The sequence below is a fragment of the Loxodonta africana genome, chromosome 1, assembly GCF_030014295.1.
Source record: "Loxodonta africana isolate mLoxAfr1 chromosome 1, mLoxAfr1.hap2, whole genome shotgun sequence".
NCBI classification, from domain to species: Eukaryota; Metazoa; Chordata; class Mammalia; order Proboscidea; family Elephantidae; genus Loxodonta; species Loxodonta africana.
The window spans coordinates 30,158,670-30,180,821 of NC_087342.1; the positions used below are offsets into that span (position 1 = coordinate 30,158,670).

Here is a 22,152-nt window from a genome sequence, read left to right on the forward strand (position 1 = left end):
CCAGGCACTTCAGTTTTATTACTGTACTCTGCCATTTGTCCCTAGGCTTGCCAGCACCCTGCTAAGCCATTTGTTAAAACATATTGTCCAAACATCTGATTTCTACAATGAGTAAAATGTATTAACTGCACTATCAAAACCCAAAGCACAACCAGAATATTTGTGATTTTTTTCTCAAAAGGTTCACTTTGACATACTTGTTTTGTCCCTGAGATGGCAGTAAAAGATTACTATTTCATCATAGCTACAAGAAAGCTGTGGGTTTTTTTTTTTTTTTTTTTTTTTAAATAGGAAGCAGGCGGGGAACATCTAGGTCAACTGACATGACACAGTTCATAAAACAAATGTTCCGCATCCTACTCTGGTGAGTAGCGTCTGGTGTCTTAAAAGTTAGCGGGTGGCCATCTAAGATGCATCAATTGGTCCCATCATATTCGAGGCAAGGGAGAATGAAGAAAACCAAAGATACAAGGAAAATATTAGTCCAAAGGACTAAAGGACCACACGAACCACAGCCTCCACCAGCCTGAACCCAGAAGAACTAGGTGGTGCCCGGCAACCACCACCCACAGCTCTGACAGGGATCACGAAAGAGGGTCCCAGACAGAGCGGCAGAAAAATGTAGAACAAAATTCAAACTCACAAAAAAAGACCAGACTTACAGCTCTGACAGAGACTGGAGGAGCCCCTGAGACTATGGCCCCCAGATACCTTGCTAACTCAGAACTGAACCCACTCCTAAGTCTGCCTTCAGCCAAACATTAGACAGGCCTATAAAACAAATAGTAACACACGTGAGGAACGTGCTTCTTAGTTCAATCAAGTATACAAGACCAAATGGGCAACACCTGTCCAAAAGCAAAGATGAGAAGGTAGGAAGGGACGGAGAACTAGATGAACGGACATGTGGAACCTAGGGTGGAAAGAGAAACGGGGAGAGTGCTGCCGCATTGTGGGAATTGCAACCAACGTCACAGAACAATTTCTGTATTAAGTTTTAAATGAAAAACTAATTTGCTTTGTAAAATTTCACATAAGGAACAATTAAAAAAAAAAAAAAAAAGCAGGCCCAAGGAAACTAAGGTGATAGTACCAAAAAGTAATGTATTCTTTTTCTTCTCTGTCAGTTTTTCTTTTTTTATACTTTTTATTATGCTTTAAGTGAAAGTTTACAAATCAAGTCAGTCTCTCCCACAAAAACCCATATACACCTTGCTACACACTCCCAATTACTCACCCCTTCATGAGACAGCCTGCTTTCTCCGTCCACTCTCTCTTTTTGTGTCCATTTCGCCAGCTTCTAACCCCCTCTACCCTTTCATCTCCCCTCCAGGCAGAAGATGCCAACATAGTCTCAACTGTCCACCTGATCCAAGAAGCTCACTCCTCACCACCATCCCTCTCCAACCCATTGTCCAGTCCAATCCATGTCTGAAGAGTTGGCTTCGGGAATGGTTCCTGTCCTGGGGCAACAGGAGCTCTGGGGGCCATGACCACCGGGGTCCTTCTAGTCTCAGTCAGACCATTAAGTCTGGTCTTTTTATGAGAATTTGGGGTCTGCATCCCACTGCTCTCCTGTTCCCTCAGGGGTTCTCTGTTGTGTTCCCTGTCAGGGCAGTCATCGGTTATAGCCAAGTACCATCTAGTTCTTCTGGTCTCAGGATGATGTAGTCGCTGGTTCATGTGGCTCTTTCTGTCTCTTGGGCTTGTAATCACCTTGTGTCCTTGGTGTTCTTCATTCTCCTTTGATCCAAGTGGGTTGAGACCAATTGATGCATCTTAAATGGCTGCTTGCTAGCGTTTAAGACCCCAAACGCCACTCTTCAAAGTGGGATGCAGAATGTTTTCTTAATAGATTTTATTATGCCTATTGACTTAGATGTCCCCTGAAACCATGGCCCCCAGACCACCTCCCCTGCTACGCTGGCCTTCAAAGCACTCAGTTTATTCAGGAAACTTCTTTGCTTTTGGTTTAGCCCAATTGTGTTAACCTCCCCTATATTGTGTGCTGTCTTTCCCTTCACCTAATGTAGTTCTTATGTACTATCTAATTAGTGAATACACCTCTTGTAACCACAAAAGAATGTTTTCTTCTCAGTTTAAACTATTTCTCAAGTTCTTACAACAGTGGTCTTATACAATATTTGTCCTTTTGCAACTAATTTCACTCAGCATAATGCCTTCCAGGTTCCTCCATGTTGTGAAATGTTTCACAGATTCCTCGCCTTTCTTTACCGATACGTAGTATTCCATCGTGTGAATATACCATAATTTATTTATTCATTTGTCTGTTGATGGGCACCTTGGTTGCTTCCATCTTTTTGCTACTGTAAACAGTGCTGCAATAAACACGGGTGTGCATGTATCTGTTCGTGTAAAGGCTCTTATTTCTCTAGGATATATTCCAAGGAGTGGGGTTGCTGGATCGTATGGTAGTTCTATTTCTAGCTTTTTAAGGAAGCACCAAATCGATTTCCAAAGTGGTTGTACCATTTGACATTCCCACCAGCAGTGTAGAAGTGTTCCAACCTCTCCACAGCCTCTCCAACATTTATTCTTTTGTGTTTTTTTGGATGAATGCCAGCCTTGCTGGAGTGAGATGGAATCTCATTGTAGTTTTGATCTGCATTTCTCTAATGGCTAATGATCATGAACATTTCCTCATATATCTGTTAGCTACCCGAATGTCTTCTTTAGTGAAGTGTCTATTCATATCTTTTGCCCAGTTTTTAATTGGGTTATTTGTCTTTTTGCAGTTGAGTTTTTGCAGTATCATGTAGATTTTAGAGATCAGGCACTGATCAGAAATGTCATAGCGAAAAACTTTTTCCCAGTCTGTAGGTAGTCTTTTTACTCTTTTGGTGAAGTCTTTGGATGAGCACAGGTGTTTGATTTTTAGGAGCTCCCAGTTATCTAGGTTTTCTTCTACATTCTCTATAATGTTTTATAGACTGTTTATGCCATGTGTTAGGGCTCCTAATGTTGTCCCTATTTTTTCTTCCATGATCTTTATCATTTTAGATTTTATATTTAGGTCTTTGATCCGTTTTGAGTTAGTTTTTGTGCATGGAGTGAGGTAGGGGTCTTGTTTCATTTTTTTTGCAGATGGATGTCCAGTTATGCCAGCACCACTTGTTAAAAAGACTGTCTTTTCCCCATTTAACTGTTTTGGGGCCTTTGTCAAATATAAACTGCTCATATGTGGATGGATTTATGTCTGGATTCTCAATTCTGTTCCATTGGTCTACATATCTGTTGTACCAGTACCAGGCTGTTTTGACTACTGTGGCGGTATAATAGGTTCTAAAATCAGGGAAAGTAAGGCCTCGCACTTTGTTCTTCTTTTTCAGTAATGCCTTATTTATCCGGGGCCTCTTTCCCCTCCATATGAAATTGGTGATTTGTTTCTCCATCTCATTAAAGAATGTCGTTGGGATTTGGATCGGAATTGCATTAAATGTGTAGATCGCTTTTGGTAGAATAGACATTTTTATAATGTTAAGTCTTCCTATCCATGAGCAAGGTATGTTCTTCCACTTATGTAAGTGTCTTTTGGTTTCTTGCAGAAGTGTACTGTAGTTTTCTTTGTATAAGTCTTTTACATCTCTGGTAAGATTTATTCCTAAGTATTTTATCTTCTTGGGGGCTACTGTAAATGGCATTGATTTGGTGATTCCCTCTTCGATGTTCTTTTTGTTGGTGTAGAGGAATCCAGCTGATTTTTGTATGTTTATCTTGTATCCCAATACTCTGCTGAACTCTTCTATTAGTTTAGTTTTTATTTTTAAAGTATTCATTTTCATTTGTTTGCAGTGAGCGCTACATGGGTTTGATTATAAGCAGACACATTTTCTTAGAACCTGGTGATAAGGAAGGAATGTTAAAGGAAATACGGTTGAGGAACAGTGAGCACTGGGTAAGTGGGAATAAAAAATTAATATACATTCTGCTGACAGATAAACATATGCATTCTACTCTATCCTCATTTACCTTCATAGATCTTGGAATGTGCCTCCTCTCAGGATGAAGGATTGTTTGGAATAGTGGAGATCTAAGAGTCAATCAGTATTCTTGACCCTGAACTTGACTCTACATGTCACTTAACTGCCCTGGGGCTCAACCTCCTCACAGGTAACATAAGAGGGCTGAACTAAAAGATCCTTTAAGCTCCTTTCCCAAAATTCTATCAGTCTAATATCCAGTATGCCCGCACAGGAAAACAAGCCTTACAGCTGATAGGAGAACGAGCAGGTAAAATTTGTCTTGAGGGCGATTATGGAATACCTATTACAGTCTGACCCAAGCAATTCCATGCCCAGGAATATGTCCAAGAAAGCAATCAGAGCACAAAAATTAGCAACAAAATGTTCATCACTCCATTGTTTTAGACACAACCTAAATGTCCTACAAGTAGAAAATGGTTAAGTAAATGATAGCGTGTCCATTCAAAAGAATACTATGTAGCCATTAAAAACGATGTTACAGTTGAATAAATGATTACACGGAAAAAGATTCATTATAATGAAAAACCCCGCTGCTGTTGAGTCGATGGCACCTCACAGCGACCCTATAGGACAGAGTAGAACTGCTCCATAGGGTTTCCAAGGAGCGGCTGGTGGATCCCAACTGCCGACCTTCTGGTCAGCAGCTGTAGCTCCTAACCACTGTGCCACCAGTGAGTATGAAAAAGCAGGCTGCAAATTAATATGGCCACACCTTAGGATGTGTTCACACATACATTCATGTATAGAAAAAGGACTAGAAAACTACTCAGAAATGTTAAGGATCGTTTCTGGATGGTGGAATTTGGGGTACTGAACACCTGTAACTTTTTACTTATCAGTATTTTCTAAATTATCTACTATGAAGACATAGCAATTATAAGAGAAAAATTACTATTTAAAAAATTGATTCTAAAATCCTCTCAAGAACATTGTATCTTTTCCTCCACTCTTCTGGTCCTCAAACAATAAAGCTATCACCTGAATCAATCGTCTTTTTGAAAAGACAAGGTGTTAAAATCATGTTATATAAAGACTTTGGCATAAGAGAGAATTGACAAATAGGAAGTCAAGTTGTTCAAAAACAATGGAGAGTAACTAGTTGTTCACTCCTATGGTAAATCAAGATGCGAGGCCCACAGAAGTCAAACCGCAGTCCCATGATCAAAGTATCCTCCAGTAATCCTTCCACAACATTCTGAAGAAGCCTCTTTAAAACATGGTTTCATCAGAATCCCATCTAAGACAGATGTGAAAGATTTAAGGTCCAGAAGAAAACATCAAGAATTACAGAAAAACATTATCTGATAGTTTTTAAAAACAGAACCTAATGTTCTGCTTTATTTAGTATTGAGTTCAAAACCAAAGAGGGATTAATGAAACTGTGGTTAGTCTCAGGAAGGGGGGAAAAAGGGAGGAAATATTTAAGACTATCTTCTAATGTACAAATGAAGCTAGTGAAGGTCCTTTCTCAACCAAGAAAAGAATGTGATTACAGGCTAAAATGTTTCATTTAGAGGGATTTAGAATGGAAATGGAGAAGAAATTTACTGAAAATAACTGAGAGAGCCTGGTAAATCTTTCCCTGGAGATCTTTTAGAAAATGCATCAGTCAGATATGATTTAAAACTAAAATCACCACCACCACCACCACCGACCAGAGGCAGATAAGACAACAATCAAGGTCCCCTTCAGCTTTACATTGTTTTTTTCTAGGTCCGCAGAGAGTCAGTGCATATGACAGCTTAAAATTCATAATGAAGACAAGAACTTGCGACACAAAACGGAATGAAGCTGTAAGTCCGGTAATTTTTCACTGTGTGAAAACACCGACTGCTCCTTTTCAAGCTTTTCCCGGTTTTGTTCAAGAATAAAGTATAATATATAAAGTGTGATTAAAGAACATTATAAGACTCAAAGTGTACTTAACATTTAAAATTAGAAAAGCACTTTAAAAATTTACCAAATATCAAAGCCAATCCATGGGATGTGCCGACTGCTATCAGACTGGACACTGCCTGAAAACAAAAGGGAATATTACATTTTGAGACATTACATCAAGAATCTTGAAATAATCACGCCTGAGTGTGTTGGTCTTCCCTCCTTTAGGCACCAGATGGCACACTAGCTATTGCAAATAAGGACAATTTCATCTGGGAGCAAGAGGGGAAATGAAACGCAGCATATTTCATTTCTGGGAATCCCTCTAAATTTAGTCTGAGGGTAACAATATCAAAATATCATATGTTCAACATTACAGGCAAAGGTATGCCACTTAGCTTCCTCGAAAGCAACTTAAAAAAAAAAACAAATCAGGGGCGCAGACAAAGTTAAAGGCACTTCTGCTACCCAGAACCCTGATGGCACAGTGGTGAAGAGCTTGGCTACTAACCAAAAGTTAGTTCGAATCCACCAGCTGCTCCTCGGGAACGCTACGGGGCAGTTCGACTCTGACCTATATGGTTACTATGAGTCAGAATCGACTTGACGGCAAAATGGGTTTGTTTTGGTTTGGTTTATGCTACCCAACCAAGAGATTCTATGAGGTGTGGTGAAGGGATGAGAAAACTCTTCTCTGGTTTGTTCACAGGAGCCAAAAGGCACCAGAAATGTTCAAAATTTGGACAGCTTCCTCACCAAATGCCTAACTAATCAGAGGCTAGAGGACGCAGCTGGAGGAAGACAAGAAAAGACGATTTTCAATATCCCCAAGTTCTCTATAATCACTCCAGACACTGACTATTGGCAGGCTTGGAAATGGAGTCCAGAGCTGTTCAATGTACCAGTTAGCACAGAGTGATTTCACCGAGTGCTATTTTTCACTCCCCATGACAGAAGGGAGACCGAGTCACAGAAGGAGCAAATACACTCCTAAGCAGAGTGGTATCACCTACAAATAAACCCAGAAAAGGCTAGTCATCATTGCATTACCAGCTTCTCAAAGAAAAGCCTAAGGAGTAACAAAAGACTAGAAAAAAAAAAAAAAAGGGATGCATTTTCAACTTGATTCTGGCAGGGAAATGACTCATGAATTCGCTATCACAATAATTTATGTAACAACTTTAAACATTATGAGAATAACCTGAGAAAACCCCATCAAACAAAAAGCTTATCTTTAAGAGGTTATTTAAAGTATACTTACAATCGCTGTCGGGAAGCCAGCATCTACTCTGTCCTAAATGAAGTTAAAAAAAAAAAAAAAAAACTTTGAAAAGATGTTCTCTGCTCTCAACTAAGAGAAATTATAAAGTTGTATGTACCCACAAAATACAAAGAGCATGGGAGTGGATCATTTTCTTTTACTGACTGTTTAACAGATATTTCAGGAAGGACGCTGATTATAAGCGGGAATGTAAAGAAAAATGAGAAAAGAAAGGTATTATTTTCAATAAAACGAAGAAGCTGTAAGTGCTACAGGGTCAAAATGGTAAAAGTACATAAAGATTTCAGAAAAAAGGAAACACGTACTAAAGATATGTTTCCTCTAAGTAGGAGCTTCCAATCCAGCAGAGTATACTCAGTCAGTTCTCAAAATGGGGTTACATCAGAAAGTCAAGAATTAAGTGCTAATCCTACCTCCTTACGAAGAACTGTGGGACTTTGGGAAAGTCACCTGATCTTATGGGTCTTAGTCTCATCTGTTCAAAAGAAACCGTAAATACTGCCTTACCTACCTCCCTGAGTTGTCCTGAGGACTTGATGAATGTAAACTGTGGTATAAATGTATGGAGTCCCTGGGTGGTGCAAACAGTTAAGCAGACAAATACTAGCCAAAAGGTTGTCGGGTCTGCTTCCGAAAGGTCATGGCCTTGAAAACCCTATGGAGCAGTTCTACTCTGCACACACGGGGTCATCATAAGTTGGAATCAACTTGACATCAACTAGTAACAACGTCATACAAATGTAAAGGTATCTGTGTATTTGATGGTTACATAGCTGTAAATAACAACAATGGCTTACGATGATATAGAAGCGTAGTAACAACGAGCTTTCACGTACATATATTATACCATTTAACTCTCAAATCCAGAAAGAGATACAAGTGGCATTAGTCTCATGTTCCAGATTAAGAAACAGACATTTCAAAGAGCTTAACTGACTTAACCAAGGTTACCCAGTAAATGGTGAAATGATGCCTCGAACTCAAGGCTTCCAGTTTCCAGCCCAGTGCTTTTTATATGACTTCTACATCTTCTTTTGTCTATCTGCCCTTGTCAGTGTGGTCAGTTAGTTATTGTAATCTACTAGAAGGCAGAACCTAAGTCTATTTCACAGAGTTTCCCAGAACAACTTAACCTTACTCCAGCAATCCGAGAAAGAACGAGGGCCAAGGCTGCCATATGCAATGTTCTGGATAACAGCACACACCCACCTTTTTGTGTGACCTAAAGCATATATAACATAATGCTTGACAATTAAGAAATATGCAATAAATACTTGATAAATGCTTGAGTTCTGTCCCAGGGAGGGAAAAAGAGGAGTCAACAGATGAAGAACATAAACTATATCCAAGATGGAACCTGATTAATGAAATCAAAGTCAGCTGACTTCAAAAGCTAAAAAAAAAAACAGAGGTGTGGGAAGCATCCTAGAGATTACAAAAATTTGGTACAGGTAGGCCCCCAATTTAGGACACACTGGAGTTATGACAAGCTGCACTTACAACCGTCTGTTGTGAGTTTTTCTTTAACATCTTATCGTTAGTAGTATGTACTACATACAATGTTAAAATGTATCTGTAAGTTTATATGTAATGCTTCTAACCCCCAAAGACGAATAAAGGTCAGACTTATATATATGGATAATAAAAGGTGGTAATAATGAAAACTAAAAAAAATTTAAAAACAGGTATTTGACTTAAGTCAGAACCGACTTGCAACAGAGTCATCAGAACAGAATCCCATCTTAAGTTGGGGACTACCTTTATTTACATTGCTACATCTTTGGGTAGTAGTTCTCAAAAGAGGGAGTGAATTAGAATCACCTGGGATACCCTATGCTACACTGCTAGGTATTCAGGTTCAGGAGGTTTGGTGTGGTGCCTGGGAATCTGCATTTCAATAAGTTTATGCCAGGAGAGGAGTCCTGGTAGCACAGTGGTTTACAGCTCAGCTGTTAACCAAAAAAGGTCAGCAGTTCGAATCCACCGCTGCTTCTTGGAAACCCTATGGGGCAGTTCTACTCTGTCCTATGGGGTCGCTATGAGTTGGAACCAACTGAGTAGCAACGGGTTTGGGTTTTTTTGGTTTTTATCCTAGGAGATTTTTATGCATTAGACACGCTTTGGGGGGAAAAAAAAAACACTGCCCAAAAGTATCTCTATTAATCTTAGGTTGATCATAAAAATGATGAAGGTCCTTAAAAAATTAACTTGAATTAATTTAAAATACAGTCACATGTCCCATTGCTTTGAAGAGGGTCCCAAAATTAAACAATGAGACTCAACTCCCAAAGCATCATCTTTCCTAAGCGTCTGCCATGCGTGGTCTCCAAAGTTGTCCAAAGCCCTAGGCGGCCCTAAGGGCATCACCCTTCACATGGTGGACGGCTCTACTGACTGACTATCCAGGGGAGAGACCCAGATACGTAACTAGCTTTACATGTTACTAAACCAACCATCACAGAAAAGCATACAATTTAAATGGAGCTGGTAATCCAAGATTTAGAAGGCCAAGTATGATGACTGTCGAAGGAAAAGCAGTTTTCATTTTAACATACCAAAGGAGCTCAGCCATAGCAGTGCAATAAGAGCAGAATGCAAACACTCTGGGACTGATTAGAATTTTTCCCTTCTCTTCAAGAGGGAAGAGAGAGCCTTTTAAATAACAGATTTATCTCATCACTGTTCAGTGTCTCAGTTCTAGCTCAGTCCCTATTATTCAAAATATTTTTAAAACTGCACAGGTGGCTCAAATGACTGTTCTGGTTCATCTTGATTTTGAAAGGAATGAATTTCATCACCTATATAAGGATTAAATTCAGAGAACGTCATGGCAATGGAATCCTCAACAGGTGGTTCCCATTCCCACAAATCTAAGTTACTCTCCACCTAAAGGAGGACGGACAATTGCCCGGGGCTCCCCAATGGCACGGCCAGCTCTCTATTTAACATGGCTTCACGATATACAAGCTGGGCCACGATATGCCAACTGCCCATAATGAACAGACTTTTGGGGGGTTCTGTTTTATTTTTTGGTTGGTTGTTTTTGAATGGGATCAGCAATAAGTGCCTTCGCTGGGAAACGAGCAAATGGCAACGTACATGGGGTGTCTGGATGTCACTGCCATATCAACCTCTCAGCCTTTTGAAAAATCAAAACCTTTACTTCATGTCCAAATTGGGCATGCAAAATACCAATTAAGCTCCACGAAAAGAACAAAAAAACACATCGAAGTTCCCAGGGCATATTATTATTATATACAGGATCTATACATCGAGTTCAGAAAACTAAAACTGAATGTACATAAAACTGTGGGCTTTGATACAGAACAAAGTGAATGGAAACAATAAGAAAGCTGACACATTGCAGAAATTGTAACCAATGTCATGGAGCAATGTGTATAAAAATCGTTAAATGGGAACCTAATTTGCTGTGTAAACTTTCACCCAAAACACAATAAGGAAAAAAACAAAAACCTGAGGGCTTTAAAGCCAAAGGAAAGTTTCATAAAAACATTCCAGAATCAGTGTCTACTGTCTTGATAAACTATTAAGTATTTTTAGCATAACCCAGTGTTCTGAGTCATTTTCAAAAAAGGCCACAAATATTCTCTTGCAGCAATTCTGCACTGGCAACATTCACCAGTACTTGTCCTTTCACAACAAAGAAGCACGAGACCTGGAGCCAAAAGCCTAATTTCAAGTATCTGCTTCGCTACCTTTAAGCTAAGGCATGTAAGACAAGTTAATATCACCTTTCTGAGCCTGTCTCTTCATTTGCAGAATAGGATATGGCTTTACCTACTTTCAAAATTATAAGAGTAATTAAAATAAGGTACATGAAAAGACTCGGGTGAATTACAAAAACTACTTGGTTGTAAAAAGATTCTGACCAATTATTTCTCCATGTGAAAATACTAAAAGAACCAAGCACTCTACCTAAACCAAATACACAAGATGGCAACTAAACTGGAAAGGAATCCAAAGGAAAGGCAGATAGTGTTTCTTTTAGGCTTGCTGCCGTATTTCATTCAGGCATACCCGATACTCTGAGCAGACCCTTATGTTCATGGCTGCACTGACTTCTACATCAAAATGTGCAGCCATGTCTTCCAAGTTAAAAACAATCACATGAAAACCATGAAAGCCAGATTCTATGTTTCTTAAGCCTGGGGGTCAAAAGAAGTGCTGTGCTTTGCTTTATGCTCATTTCTACTTCATTCTGCCATTACAGGTTATAAAGCTGGGGAAAAGAACAAAATACTTACAGCTGCAGACACTATCTGGGCAGAAATTCCCTTCAAAAGTGAATGTCGCATAACTGATCCATGGAGTGAAAAATTATCAGGTAATTTCTTCTTCCTAATAAAAATTTAAAAAAAGGAAAACATTTAAGAACAGATTAAAAAAAAAAACTTGAAAAAAGGCGGGGGCCCAACACTTCGAAAGAAAAGAACACGTAAGAAATGGGGAAAACAACACCGTATATAATTTGTTATCTGTTTTGAAAAGAGGTACAAAGAGCCTAACGTCCCACACTCAGATGTTGCACTAAAGCCCACTCTGAACCCCAGAAGCAAACGCAGGAAAATGAGTAAAATCGCCATTCCTTTTCCACTGATTCAAACTTTTCCTTGCCCACCTCAAGAAACGGAGCAATGGTTCTACCATTCCCCAGAATGCTATCTATAGAACACTCTTCCCACCCTACGTCCACTTTGCCATGACCCTCCTCCTTGCCCTCGCCCACCTTCCTGCCCTTCTCCTGTCTATAACCTTCTGCCCCTCCTTCAACCAACCGCCTTCCAACGCTCTCCTCCCTGCTGCTCCAACCAAGGGCTCCTCTCACTTATCCCACTTACCATTGTTCAAAAAATAATTTTTTACCAAACATTATTGGTTCCAGATTAAAGTATGCACTAAGGATACAAAGACAAGGAAGTTGTGGGTCCCACTCTGGAAGACCTCAGCACCTAGCTAGAGGGACTGATAAGTAAGTAACTCGTAAAGGATAAACGTTAGACTAGAAGTATGAATAAAGCATTGTAGAAATAGAAATGAAGAGAAGCCGAATCCTGTTTATTAGGGGGAATACCAGCGACAGCTACAGAAAAGAGAGGATTCTGCAGTTGGCCTCCATGGACCACTAGAAGTCACACAGACAACAAAAAAGTTTGAGCAGAAATATGAAGACGTGAAGGCACACAGTGTGTCTGTGGAGCACTGAATACACAGTCGTAAAGGCACGGTCTGGGAGGATGGAGGTGGGAGTGCTTGGAGATTAGATCAAAATGATAAGCAGGGTCCACACCGATGCCGTGAAATGAGGCTTGCCTGTACTGTGAGAGTTACAAGAAGAAGCTATCATCTTTGAAGCAGGGAGTGGTCGTGATATCAAAAGAACCTCTCTATCTGTAGACCTTGGTGATATGTAGGTTAACATACCCTGCGACGGCCCCTACCCCACAAGAGTTGACAACCCACAGCACTCATACAGGCAAAATGTAAAAAGGAGGGGGAAAATACACAGACAACGTTAGCAACATTAAAGTCACACATGAATTCAATAAAGCATTTTCATTATGCTTCCTCCACTTCTCTTTCCTTTTCATGTTCTCTCCAAGAATTCAGAAGGTGAAAAGCAGCCAAAATGGGGTTACTTTGGGTTAGGAGTCCTTTTACCAAATCTTTCATCATCTTTGTGGCTCTCCTCTGAACCCGCTCCAAGGGGATGAAAGCATGCTGGAGTTGACCCTAAACCGGGGGTGAGGCATGCAGGGAACAGAAGGGTGAGGTGAACCAAGCTCCATGTTCCCACCACAGATGCTGCAGATGCCAGCTCTCTGCAGGGGCTCTGCTGCTCCCAGGAGTCCCCGGCTATTATGATGGCTTCGTATGAGGCGTGCAGGAGACAGTGGTCACGGTACTCACCCTTCTGTGCCCTCCCTCAACAGTGCCAAAATCCTTAGGGAAATAATCATGTCCACCCAAGTGGGCCTTGTACATCCCATGCAGGGCTCCAGCAGACCACGTTATACTATAATGAGGTATTTACATTTTAAACGATCCAACGGTTCAACCCTGTGACAATGTGATTTAATGACCACTTACCTTTTTAAGGAAACTCTGGTGGCGTAGTGGCTAAATGCTACGGCTGCTAACCAAAGGGCCAGCAATTCGAATCCACCAGGCGCTCCTTGGAAACTCTATGGGGTAGTTCTACTCTGTCCTGTAGGGCCGTTATGAGTCGGAATTGACTCGACGGCACTGGGTTTGGTTTTGGGTTTGGTACCTTTTCAAGTTGGTCCTGTCGCCACTGTCTGAGCTTGCCACAGAGGAAGTATCGTAGGAGTGAGAATCGATAGCATCAATGTTTAACAATGTAGGATCCTCGAGGACAAAAGACTCATCTTCATCATCAGTCTAAACGGGAAGAATATGGATCAGTAATTCCAAAATACTCTATGGGAAAAGTCAGATAGGCACTGATAGCTTTCTCTGAAACACTCAAGCATTTTTTCTGGTTTTCACCTTTATTCCATGCATTCTTACTGAAAAAAGAGATGTAAAATAGAATTACTAGAATTAAATTTCAACCCTAGATAGGCTCTCTCTCTACAAAGAGTTTCCCCCAAGAACTTCTTTCTTATAGGAAGAAGCAGAAGCAGTTATGCAGACTATTGTTAGCTGCAGAATATCTCAAAAAATCCAAATCTGTATAGACATGTTACTAGTTAACAGCCAATGACTAACTAGAAGGAAATAAATGTCACCAACCACAGTACACGACAAGGAGACAGAAGAAAAGCATTCTGGGTGGGGAAGAGCAGGCGCCAGGACGTTGATTTCATAGTACGTATTCTGCCTATTGAAAAGGAAGTTGCCTGCAATGGCTGGAGTACAGGAGTAGGAGCTTTGAATGATCCTAGAAAAAAAAGCTGGGACCCAAACCATAAAAAGCCTTATATTCCATTAAGCTAGGTGACAGCAGGGTCCGTCTCTAACTTGTCCATCACTGCATTCCCAGAGCATAGTACGATGCCTGGCCTATAGTCACCCGTACATCACACCCATTGTCATCCAACAGTTTCTGACTCACAGGGATCCTATAGGCCAGAGTAGAACTGCCCCATAGGATTTCCAAGGTGGAGGAGCCCTGGTGGTGCAGTGGTTAAGTGCTCGGCTGCTAACCAAAAGGTCAGCAGTTCGAATCCACCAGCCGCTCCTTGGAAACCCTATGGGGCAGTTCTACTCTGTCCTACAGGGTTGCTATGAGTTGGAATCAACTCGATGGCAACAGATTAATCTTTGGGGAAGCTGACTGCCACATCTTTCTCCCGTGGAGTAGCTGCTGGGTTTGAACCGCTGACCTTTCAGTTAGCAGCTGAGCACTTAACCACTGTGCCACCAGGGCTCCTTGGCACATAGTACTAACTTAATGAATTTATTGTTTTTTTTATATAGTAGACAGTGGGAAGGCAACTAAGATTTTTAAGAAGTGGTGAGACATGATGGGAACCATGTCTTAGAAACATAAGTGGGCAGTATAACGAATGGATGAGGTAGGGGGATAGACTGGAGAAAGGAGGCTACTAAGAACCAGGAGGAGACCTACTGTGATATCAAGGAAAGAGAGGAGAGTCCAGCCTAGTAATGCAGCGTAAGAAATTGAGAGAGGGAAAGACAAAAGAGACATTACTGAGACAAAATCAAAAGTCCTTAGTTACCATACATCTACTGGTACCATCGCATCTGTAGTAAAAGAGAATAAAGAAAACCAAAGACACAAGGAAGATCCTAGTCCAAAGGACTAAAGGACCACACAAATCAGAGACTCCAGCAACCTGCGCCCAGAAGAACTAGATGGTGCCTGGCTACCACGACTGAGCACTCTGACAAGAATAGCAACAGAGGGCTCCAGACAGAGCAGGAGAAAAATACAGAATAGAATTCAAATTCATGAAAAAAGACCAGACTTACTGGCCCGACAGAGACTGGAGGAACCCCGATACTATGGACCCCAGACACTCTGCTAACCCAGAACTGAAACCACCCCTGAAACCCACTTTTCAGACAAAGATTAAACAGCCTTATAAAACAACACACGTGTAGGATGTGCTTCTAGTTCAATCAAATATACAAGACCACATGGGCAACTGCTGCCCAAAAGCAAGATGAGAAGGCAGGAAAGGACAGGAACTAGACAAATAGACACAGGGAACCCAGGGTGGAAAGGGGGAGAACACTGTCCCATTGTGGGATTGCAACCAATGTCACAAAACATTATGTGCCTAAATTTTTGAATGAGAAATTAAGTTGAGCTGTAAACTTTCACCTACAGCACAATTAAAAAAAAAAAAAAGTCCTTAGGTTACCATTTAAATGGGGGGAAAGGAGGAATAAGGGAGAAGTCAAAGAAGATTCCAAGGTTTCCAGCTAGCGCAACAAGGCAAAAGGTGATACCACTAAGAGAGATAAGAAAGCAGACGGAATAGCAGACAAAACAGACTAAGGAGCCTACGTGTTGACTCTGAGTGACAGATGTCAAGGAAGAATGCTCTGATCCTACCTTCTCTCTCAGCTGGATGACCTTCTACCTTACCATTTCCATCAGTCTTCCCGGGAGAGTACTCTACTCTGAAGATCTCCACTTTTCCCACCCATTGCAATCTACTTAAGTAGACTGCTGAAGTTACTAGCCGAATCCACTGGCCTACTTTCAGTTTGCATGCTCTTGTCTTCTATGTGTCATTACTGACCCTTTCCTACTTCTTGAACCTTTCTCTTCTCTTGGTTTCCAGGACATTTCTCTTTTCTGGTTCTCCTCCAACTACTGTGGCCTCTTCCCATCAGCCACGTTCTCTAGCTTCTCTTCTGCCCAACCTTTAAATGCTGTTGTTCTCCAGGGTTCCATTCTTAGTTCTCTACCTACTTCATGTACTTCCTCCATGAGCAAGCTCATCTGTATCTATGGTTTCACATAGCGTGTTATGCCAATGACCCCCAAAATCCATGTCTTCAGTGTCAACATTTCTCTTGAGATTTAGGCCCATATTTCTGTTTTTCAGATATCTCCACACTTAGAATTCTGCTAAGAACAGGGTTAGGACTGGCAAGAAGTTGTGCTACTTGAGAGCCATAAAAGATTGGAACAATTGCTGTAGGGAAAGGGAAAGGAAATGATTCAGAAGTAAGTACTGCAGAACAGTACGAAGGTCTTAAACAAGAGAGTCAATCAGACTCTTATTTGATTTTCTTAAGCAGCCTGGGAACAAAATTCTAGAAAACAGATCAGCTCAGTTAAGTCTGGGTTTTGGGCTAATAGGGTAGATGAAAGAAAAAAAAGTGAAGGAAAAAGAGAACAGGGGATATCAATAAAATTGAATTTAAAATTATTGGCTCCTCAATAAAGATGTCAATTCTCCCCCAACTAGTATGTAAAGTCTAAATAATCCTATCAAATCCTAGCTGGTTCATGTGCATGCCCACATGTGTAAAATGATAAACTGATAAGCATGGAAATGCAAAGAACCAAGAACAGCCAAGCACAACAGTCAACCTGGAAGATTGGAAACTACTAGATATCAAGACCTGCTATAAAATCTCAATCATTAACTGAAAGTGACATTGGGGCAAGTATTGACAGGCAGGCCAATTAATTAGACCCGCAACATGTGATTATCTTTTTTATACAAAAGTGACACCACATCGGGACCTTGCAAAAGGCAAAATTTTCTCATACAGGACCCAAAAAACACTAACCCTACTAGAAAAACATAATAAACTGGAATATATAGGGTCACTATAAGTCAGAATCAACTCAATGGCCATGGGTTTGGTTTGGGGTTTTTTTATATTAACATTAAGAACATTTGTTCATCAAAAAAAAAACATTAATAGTGTGAAAAGGTAACCCACAGAATGGAAGAAGAAATTTTCACTACATATATCTAATAAAGGGCTTGTATCCAACACATATAGCAAACTCCTATAAATAAGTTTAAAAAAGACAAGTCAATAAAAAATGGGCAAAAACATGAAAAGGCAATTCACAAAAGAGATAGCCGAATGGCCAAAACATATGTCAAGGTGCCCAACTTCATCAGTCTTCAGGAAAATGCAAATTAAAACCGTGATATGGAACCACCACACCTATAAGAATAAATGCCTAAAGTAAAAAAGACAGAAGGTATCAAAAGCTGGCAAGGATATGGTAGCCAGAACTCTCAAATATTGCTGTTGGAAGTATATATTGATACAGCCACTTTGAAAAAACTGTGGCAGTATCTATTAAAGCTGAACAAACCCGTATCTGATGACAGCAATTCTGCTCCTAGGTATATACCCAACAGAAATGTGTCTGTGCAAAGGACACCAAAGGACGCAAGCAAGAATATGCACAGGAACACTTTTCATTGTAGCCAGAAATTGGAAACAACACAAACGCCATCAACAATATGATGACTAAATAATGGTACATTCATACAGAATACTATACAGCATTGGGAAGAATAAACAACTAAACACAAAAATACGAATGAATCTAAAAACACAGTATTGATGGGCATGAGCCAGGCACACAAAAGTACATATTACATAACTCAACTTATAAAAACTTCAAAACAGGCAAATTAATCAACGTTGGTTGAAGTCAGCACAGTGATTACCCTAGGGCTGGGTACTGAAGATGACACTAGAGACGCTTTTGAGGGTGCTAGCAGTGCTCCGTTTCTTCACCTGGCTGCTGATTGTACAGTGCTCCGTTTATGCAAACTCACCAATTTGTGTACTTTTCTGCATGTATGTTTCACTTCAGTAACAAGTTCAACAGAAATTTCTGGCTGCAGGATCCAGTAACAGGACTGAAGTACACCCAGCACCACTCTCAGAGCCCAAGAGATGAGGAAGGGTCAAGAGACTTGAACAAGTCAAAAAACAGGTTTAATGGAAGTAAGAGAAATTGGGGGCGGGGGGGGGGGAGGCTATGCTTAGAAAACAGACTTTCAGAGTTGAAAACCTCAGAGGCAGCAGTCTCAATGGATGACCAAGTCTAGTCACACTATTTCATACCCTAAATTCTGAGACCTAGGATGTCTCAGTAATCTCTAATGTTCCATCCTTTAAAATGTCTTAGATGTCCATTTCCTCCCAGCCTCCCTCAGGCTGGCATGAATGGATATTAAAGAAATACATATGCACCACATATTCTGGAGCAAGGGCTTATTGACACCGTCTACTTCTGATTTTTTCATTTGTAAATCATTTTAACACTTTTCCTCTCTGTGTATTCATAACATCCTACAACTTACAGTATTTTTTCTTTCACATATGTACCTGCCTAGCTCCCTGCAGGTGTGAAGGCTGGCCAATCTCCAAGCCCACTTCTCTCTCAACAACAGAGACAGTCATACAGTGTTTTATAACCCTAACACCTGACACCGCACCTAAATACACTATGGTAGGTACCCAGATCACTGTTGAGAATGGTAACAACTCTGTCTTCTGAGAAAACAACCAAGGACTGTGCTTACTGTTACTCGCCGATAAGTAAATTGGGCAAGGAAAGTTTTCCTTCATTGTGAGCTACAGCCTCACTCATCTGAGCTTTACTTTCTTTGCCAATATTAGGTAAACATAGCCAAACAGGGCTTTGTACACAGTCCTCAAAGACTATTAATTTATTCCACACTTGGTAAAATAATTGAAATGAGGATTGATTTGAATGAGGTAGTGAATGAGGATGTGATCAAGGCCATGTTAACAAAATCTACTGTAATTAATCTTCCCACCAAAGTTGGGGAAATAGAAGATTTTCTCTATATTAGAAAGGAAAAAATAAAGGACACTTTACTGTCACAGGATATTCTTTCATGAGCCAAAGTCTTTTTTATCGAAACTAAAAATGCCTGAGTCTGAACCCAGAGGACACAGAACATTCTTGAAGTTAAAAACAGCGATACGTTCAAAGTAATGGCAACATCAAACTGGTAGAAAAAATAGAAATCAAAGCCATACAAGAAAAACACAAGATAGAATTCACAGAGAAAGTCATTTGCATCCTACTGAGTGCTGGCTATCCCCTAGAAGTGTAGGTAAAGAAGTAATAAACACAGAGGCCCAACTCATTTGGAGCTTTGGGCAATTTTGTTTGGGAAACTTTGTATACTTATCTTTTTGAAAAGATAACGGCTGATCTGAAATAGGTTTATACATAGAAAAGTTTTTCTCAAATTAGAAGCTAATACCTGCAAGGGGCGTCTTAAGCAAGTTTTTAAAAGATCAAGAAGACTGGGTTGAAGAGCAGTCTCCAGATGCGGGGTACATAAAAATGGTATACTTCACCAACCTCTGACTCTCACAAAGTTCCTTTATAAAAGTCGTTACGATCTGCCAATTCAGGAAACAACACCACCATTTCAAAACTCTGAAATACTTTTTAGGAGAGGTGGTACTCATAAAAGAAACTCTGCAAGCTTTGTTTTCTTCATAGAAAAGGGTGATAATGCTCACCGCAACTATCAGAGGATGAAAAAAGCTACTTGAAAATCACTGGAACTGGTAGAGGTCAACTAATTAATCATTACCATCACTAACATAGAATACAAACCTCAAAAGTAACAAACTAACATTTTAATTCACTTAATAAAACCTATTTTTTTAAAATCTACTATGTACCAAGCTTTGGGCTGGGCATGGAGATTCTAAGAATGAAAAAACACGGTTTCTGCTCTTGAGAAACTTACAATCTAGACCAGTGCTCTCCAACAAAACCTTCTGCAGTGATGGAAATATTCCGTATCTAATGGTCCACTCTGGTGGTCTCTAGCCACCTGTGGCTACTGAGTACTTGGCATGTGCCCTGTGTGACTCAGGAATTGAAGTTTTCATTTTATTTAGTTTTAATTAATTTAAATAGGCCACATGTAACCAGTAGATTCCATATCAGACGGCATGGATCCAGATTACATATACTATGACTAACCCACAAATATTAGAATGAGTGCTACAAAATGAGTGACTACTAACATATCCCTACCTCGTTTAGGATGCTTTCCAGTGTTGGAGGAGTGTCAACTTGAGGAATATCGAACTCCTTGTCATCAATCTAAACAGAGAATGGAAATTAACGCTCACATAAGCATGTGTCCCCCCTTATAACTGTGACAGTGCTTTAAGTGATTAAAAACATTATCAATTAAGAGATAAACGTACCACGAATCTGATTATACCAAACCAAAAAAAAAAAAAACCCGTTGCCATCGAGTCGATTCCGACTCATAACAACCCTATAGGACAGAGTAGGACTGCCCCATAGCACTTCCAAGGAGTGGCTGGTGGATGTGAACCGCCGACCTTTTGGTTAGCAGCCGAGCTCTTAATCGGTGCACCACCAGGGCTCCAATCGGACCATACAGTCAACTCAATAATCCATGGTAACAAGGGTCAGGTCCAAAGGCTGCAGAAATGTTTCCTTCTCTATCCACACATTCGGTGACTATCAACGACAAATACACACTGACTGCACCATTCTGGAGCAGCCCTGGTAGTACAGTGGTGAAAGCACTTGCCCGGTAACCAAAAGGTCAGTGGTTCGAACCTGCCAGCCACCCCATGACAGAAAGATGTGGCAGTCTGCTTCCGTAAAGATTTACAGCCTCGGAAACACTATGAAGCACTTCTATTCTATCCTAGAGGGTCGTTATGAGTTGGAATCAACTCAACAGCAGTGGATTTGGTTTTTGGTTTTCTTTGCATCATTCTGACAGCCTTTCCAGAGAGATTCTGTTAAAGGACTTCTGCATTTGCTTTCTTAAACGTGACAAAACAGCATGGCTTACGACAACGCCTAATTTTTTCAGTTTAGATACAGGTCATAAGCAATATGAAAAGGTTTACACTCCTTGGTTACTTCATAAATTACAGTGAAAGACGATGAGGTCAAGCAATGTTTTTAAATATTCTCACAGTCACCAAAACCTACTGATTAGTGTCAAATCAAGGGGGGAAATCACTGTGCAACATATGAATTCTAAACCTACCACGAGCTCTATGACCTTGAGAAGTCATTTATCACAGCTGAGCTGTGGTTTCCTCATCTGTAAGATGGATTTTTACAGAGTGGTATGAGAGCTGTGAGGGTCAAATGAGAACACGTTTCAGAAACTGCAATGAACTACAGAAATGGTGATTTTATCTCACAAAACACTACATAGACTCCTATTAATCCATGTACAAATGACAGACTGAGATTCTTCTGGGTCATAAAACATACTCTAAAGAATACTTTGGTTAAATATCATCACTTGACAAAATGTTGAAATCCTTACCAGGTCGTTTCTGAACTCCAATTCCTTATCCAAATCTATGTAGGAGAATTTTGAAAGTGAAGCTTCTAGACCGAAAGACTTATTCAGTTCTTCTTCAGCGGTCTTGGCACCAAGACTCTGTTCCACATTTTCATGGTCTGGTTCATTTTCCATACTTACTTCTAATAATTGTATTCAGTCGATTCAAATCAAGGTTTTTTTAATTGCTGTTGTTTGTTTTTTTCCGTTTTGTTGGTTGGGTTTAGGTCACAATAACCTGAATGATGATCTCTTTTCAAAAAAAAAAAAAATACATATATTATTTGGATTTCCTCCTTGTCAACTGGACATTCCAAAGACTTATTTGGTCAGACTTCCCATGGAAACAAATTAATTGTTCAGTCATCTGATTACAGGCAAAGAGAAATCAATACCAGGGCACAGGGTATAATATGGCGAGGGGGTTTCTATGGGAACACCTAACTCAGACGCATAGGGTCTGGGAAGTGGCCCACTACCCAAGGCCACAGAACTGGTGGTAGAGTTGGGATGAGTTCAGCCAGTAGACCCACTGGTACCAATAGATTTATGTGCCTAACAGTACACTGGGGCCAAAAGCTTCAGTCAACCTCTGCCTCCCATTCCCAAACCTCAGGGTGACTCTCTGGTTCCCCTGGAGGTAGGT

The 22,152-nt window shown here is 40.3% G+C and overlaps 1 protein-coding gene across 11 annotated transcripts in view; it reads right to left on the reverse strand.

The window, feature by feature from the left end:
• Positions 1-22,152, reverse strand: part of VPS8 (VPS8 subunit of CORVET complex) — a 229,439-nt gene that overhangs the window by 195,888 nt on the left and 11,399 nt on the right. For 10 of the 11 annotated variants that reach the window (XR_002786485.2, XM_064278125.1, XM_064278406.1 and 7 more), the window contains exons 2-7: positions 21,489-21,758; positions 20,198-20,266; positions 13,454-13,584; positions 11,430-11,523; positions 7,144-7,176; positions 5,965-6,019 (exon numbers count right to left, since the gene is read on the reverse strand). Coding sequence is in view for 9 of the 11 variants with exons in the window: in XM_064278125.1 (XP_064134195.1) it covers positions 5,965-6,019; positions 7,144-7,176; positions 11,430-11,523; positions 13,454-13,584; positions 20,198-20,266; positions 21,489-21,641 (535 nt within the window). In the remaining 2 variants the exon portion in view is untranslated. Of the gene's footprint in view, positions 1-1,237; positions 3,823-5,964; positions 6,020-7,143; positions 7,177-11,429; positions 11,524-13,453; positions 13,585-20,197; positions 20,267-21,488; positions 21,759-22,152 lie in introns of those variants that run through there. The other variant, XM_064278474.1, reaches the window with a different exon arrangement.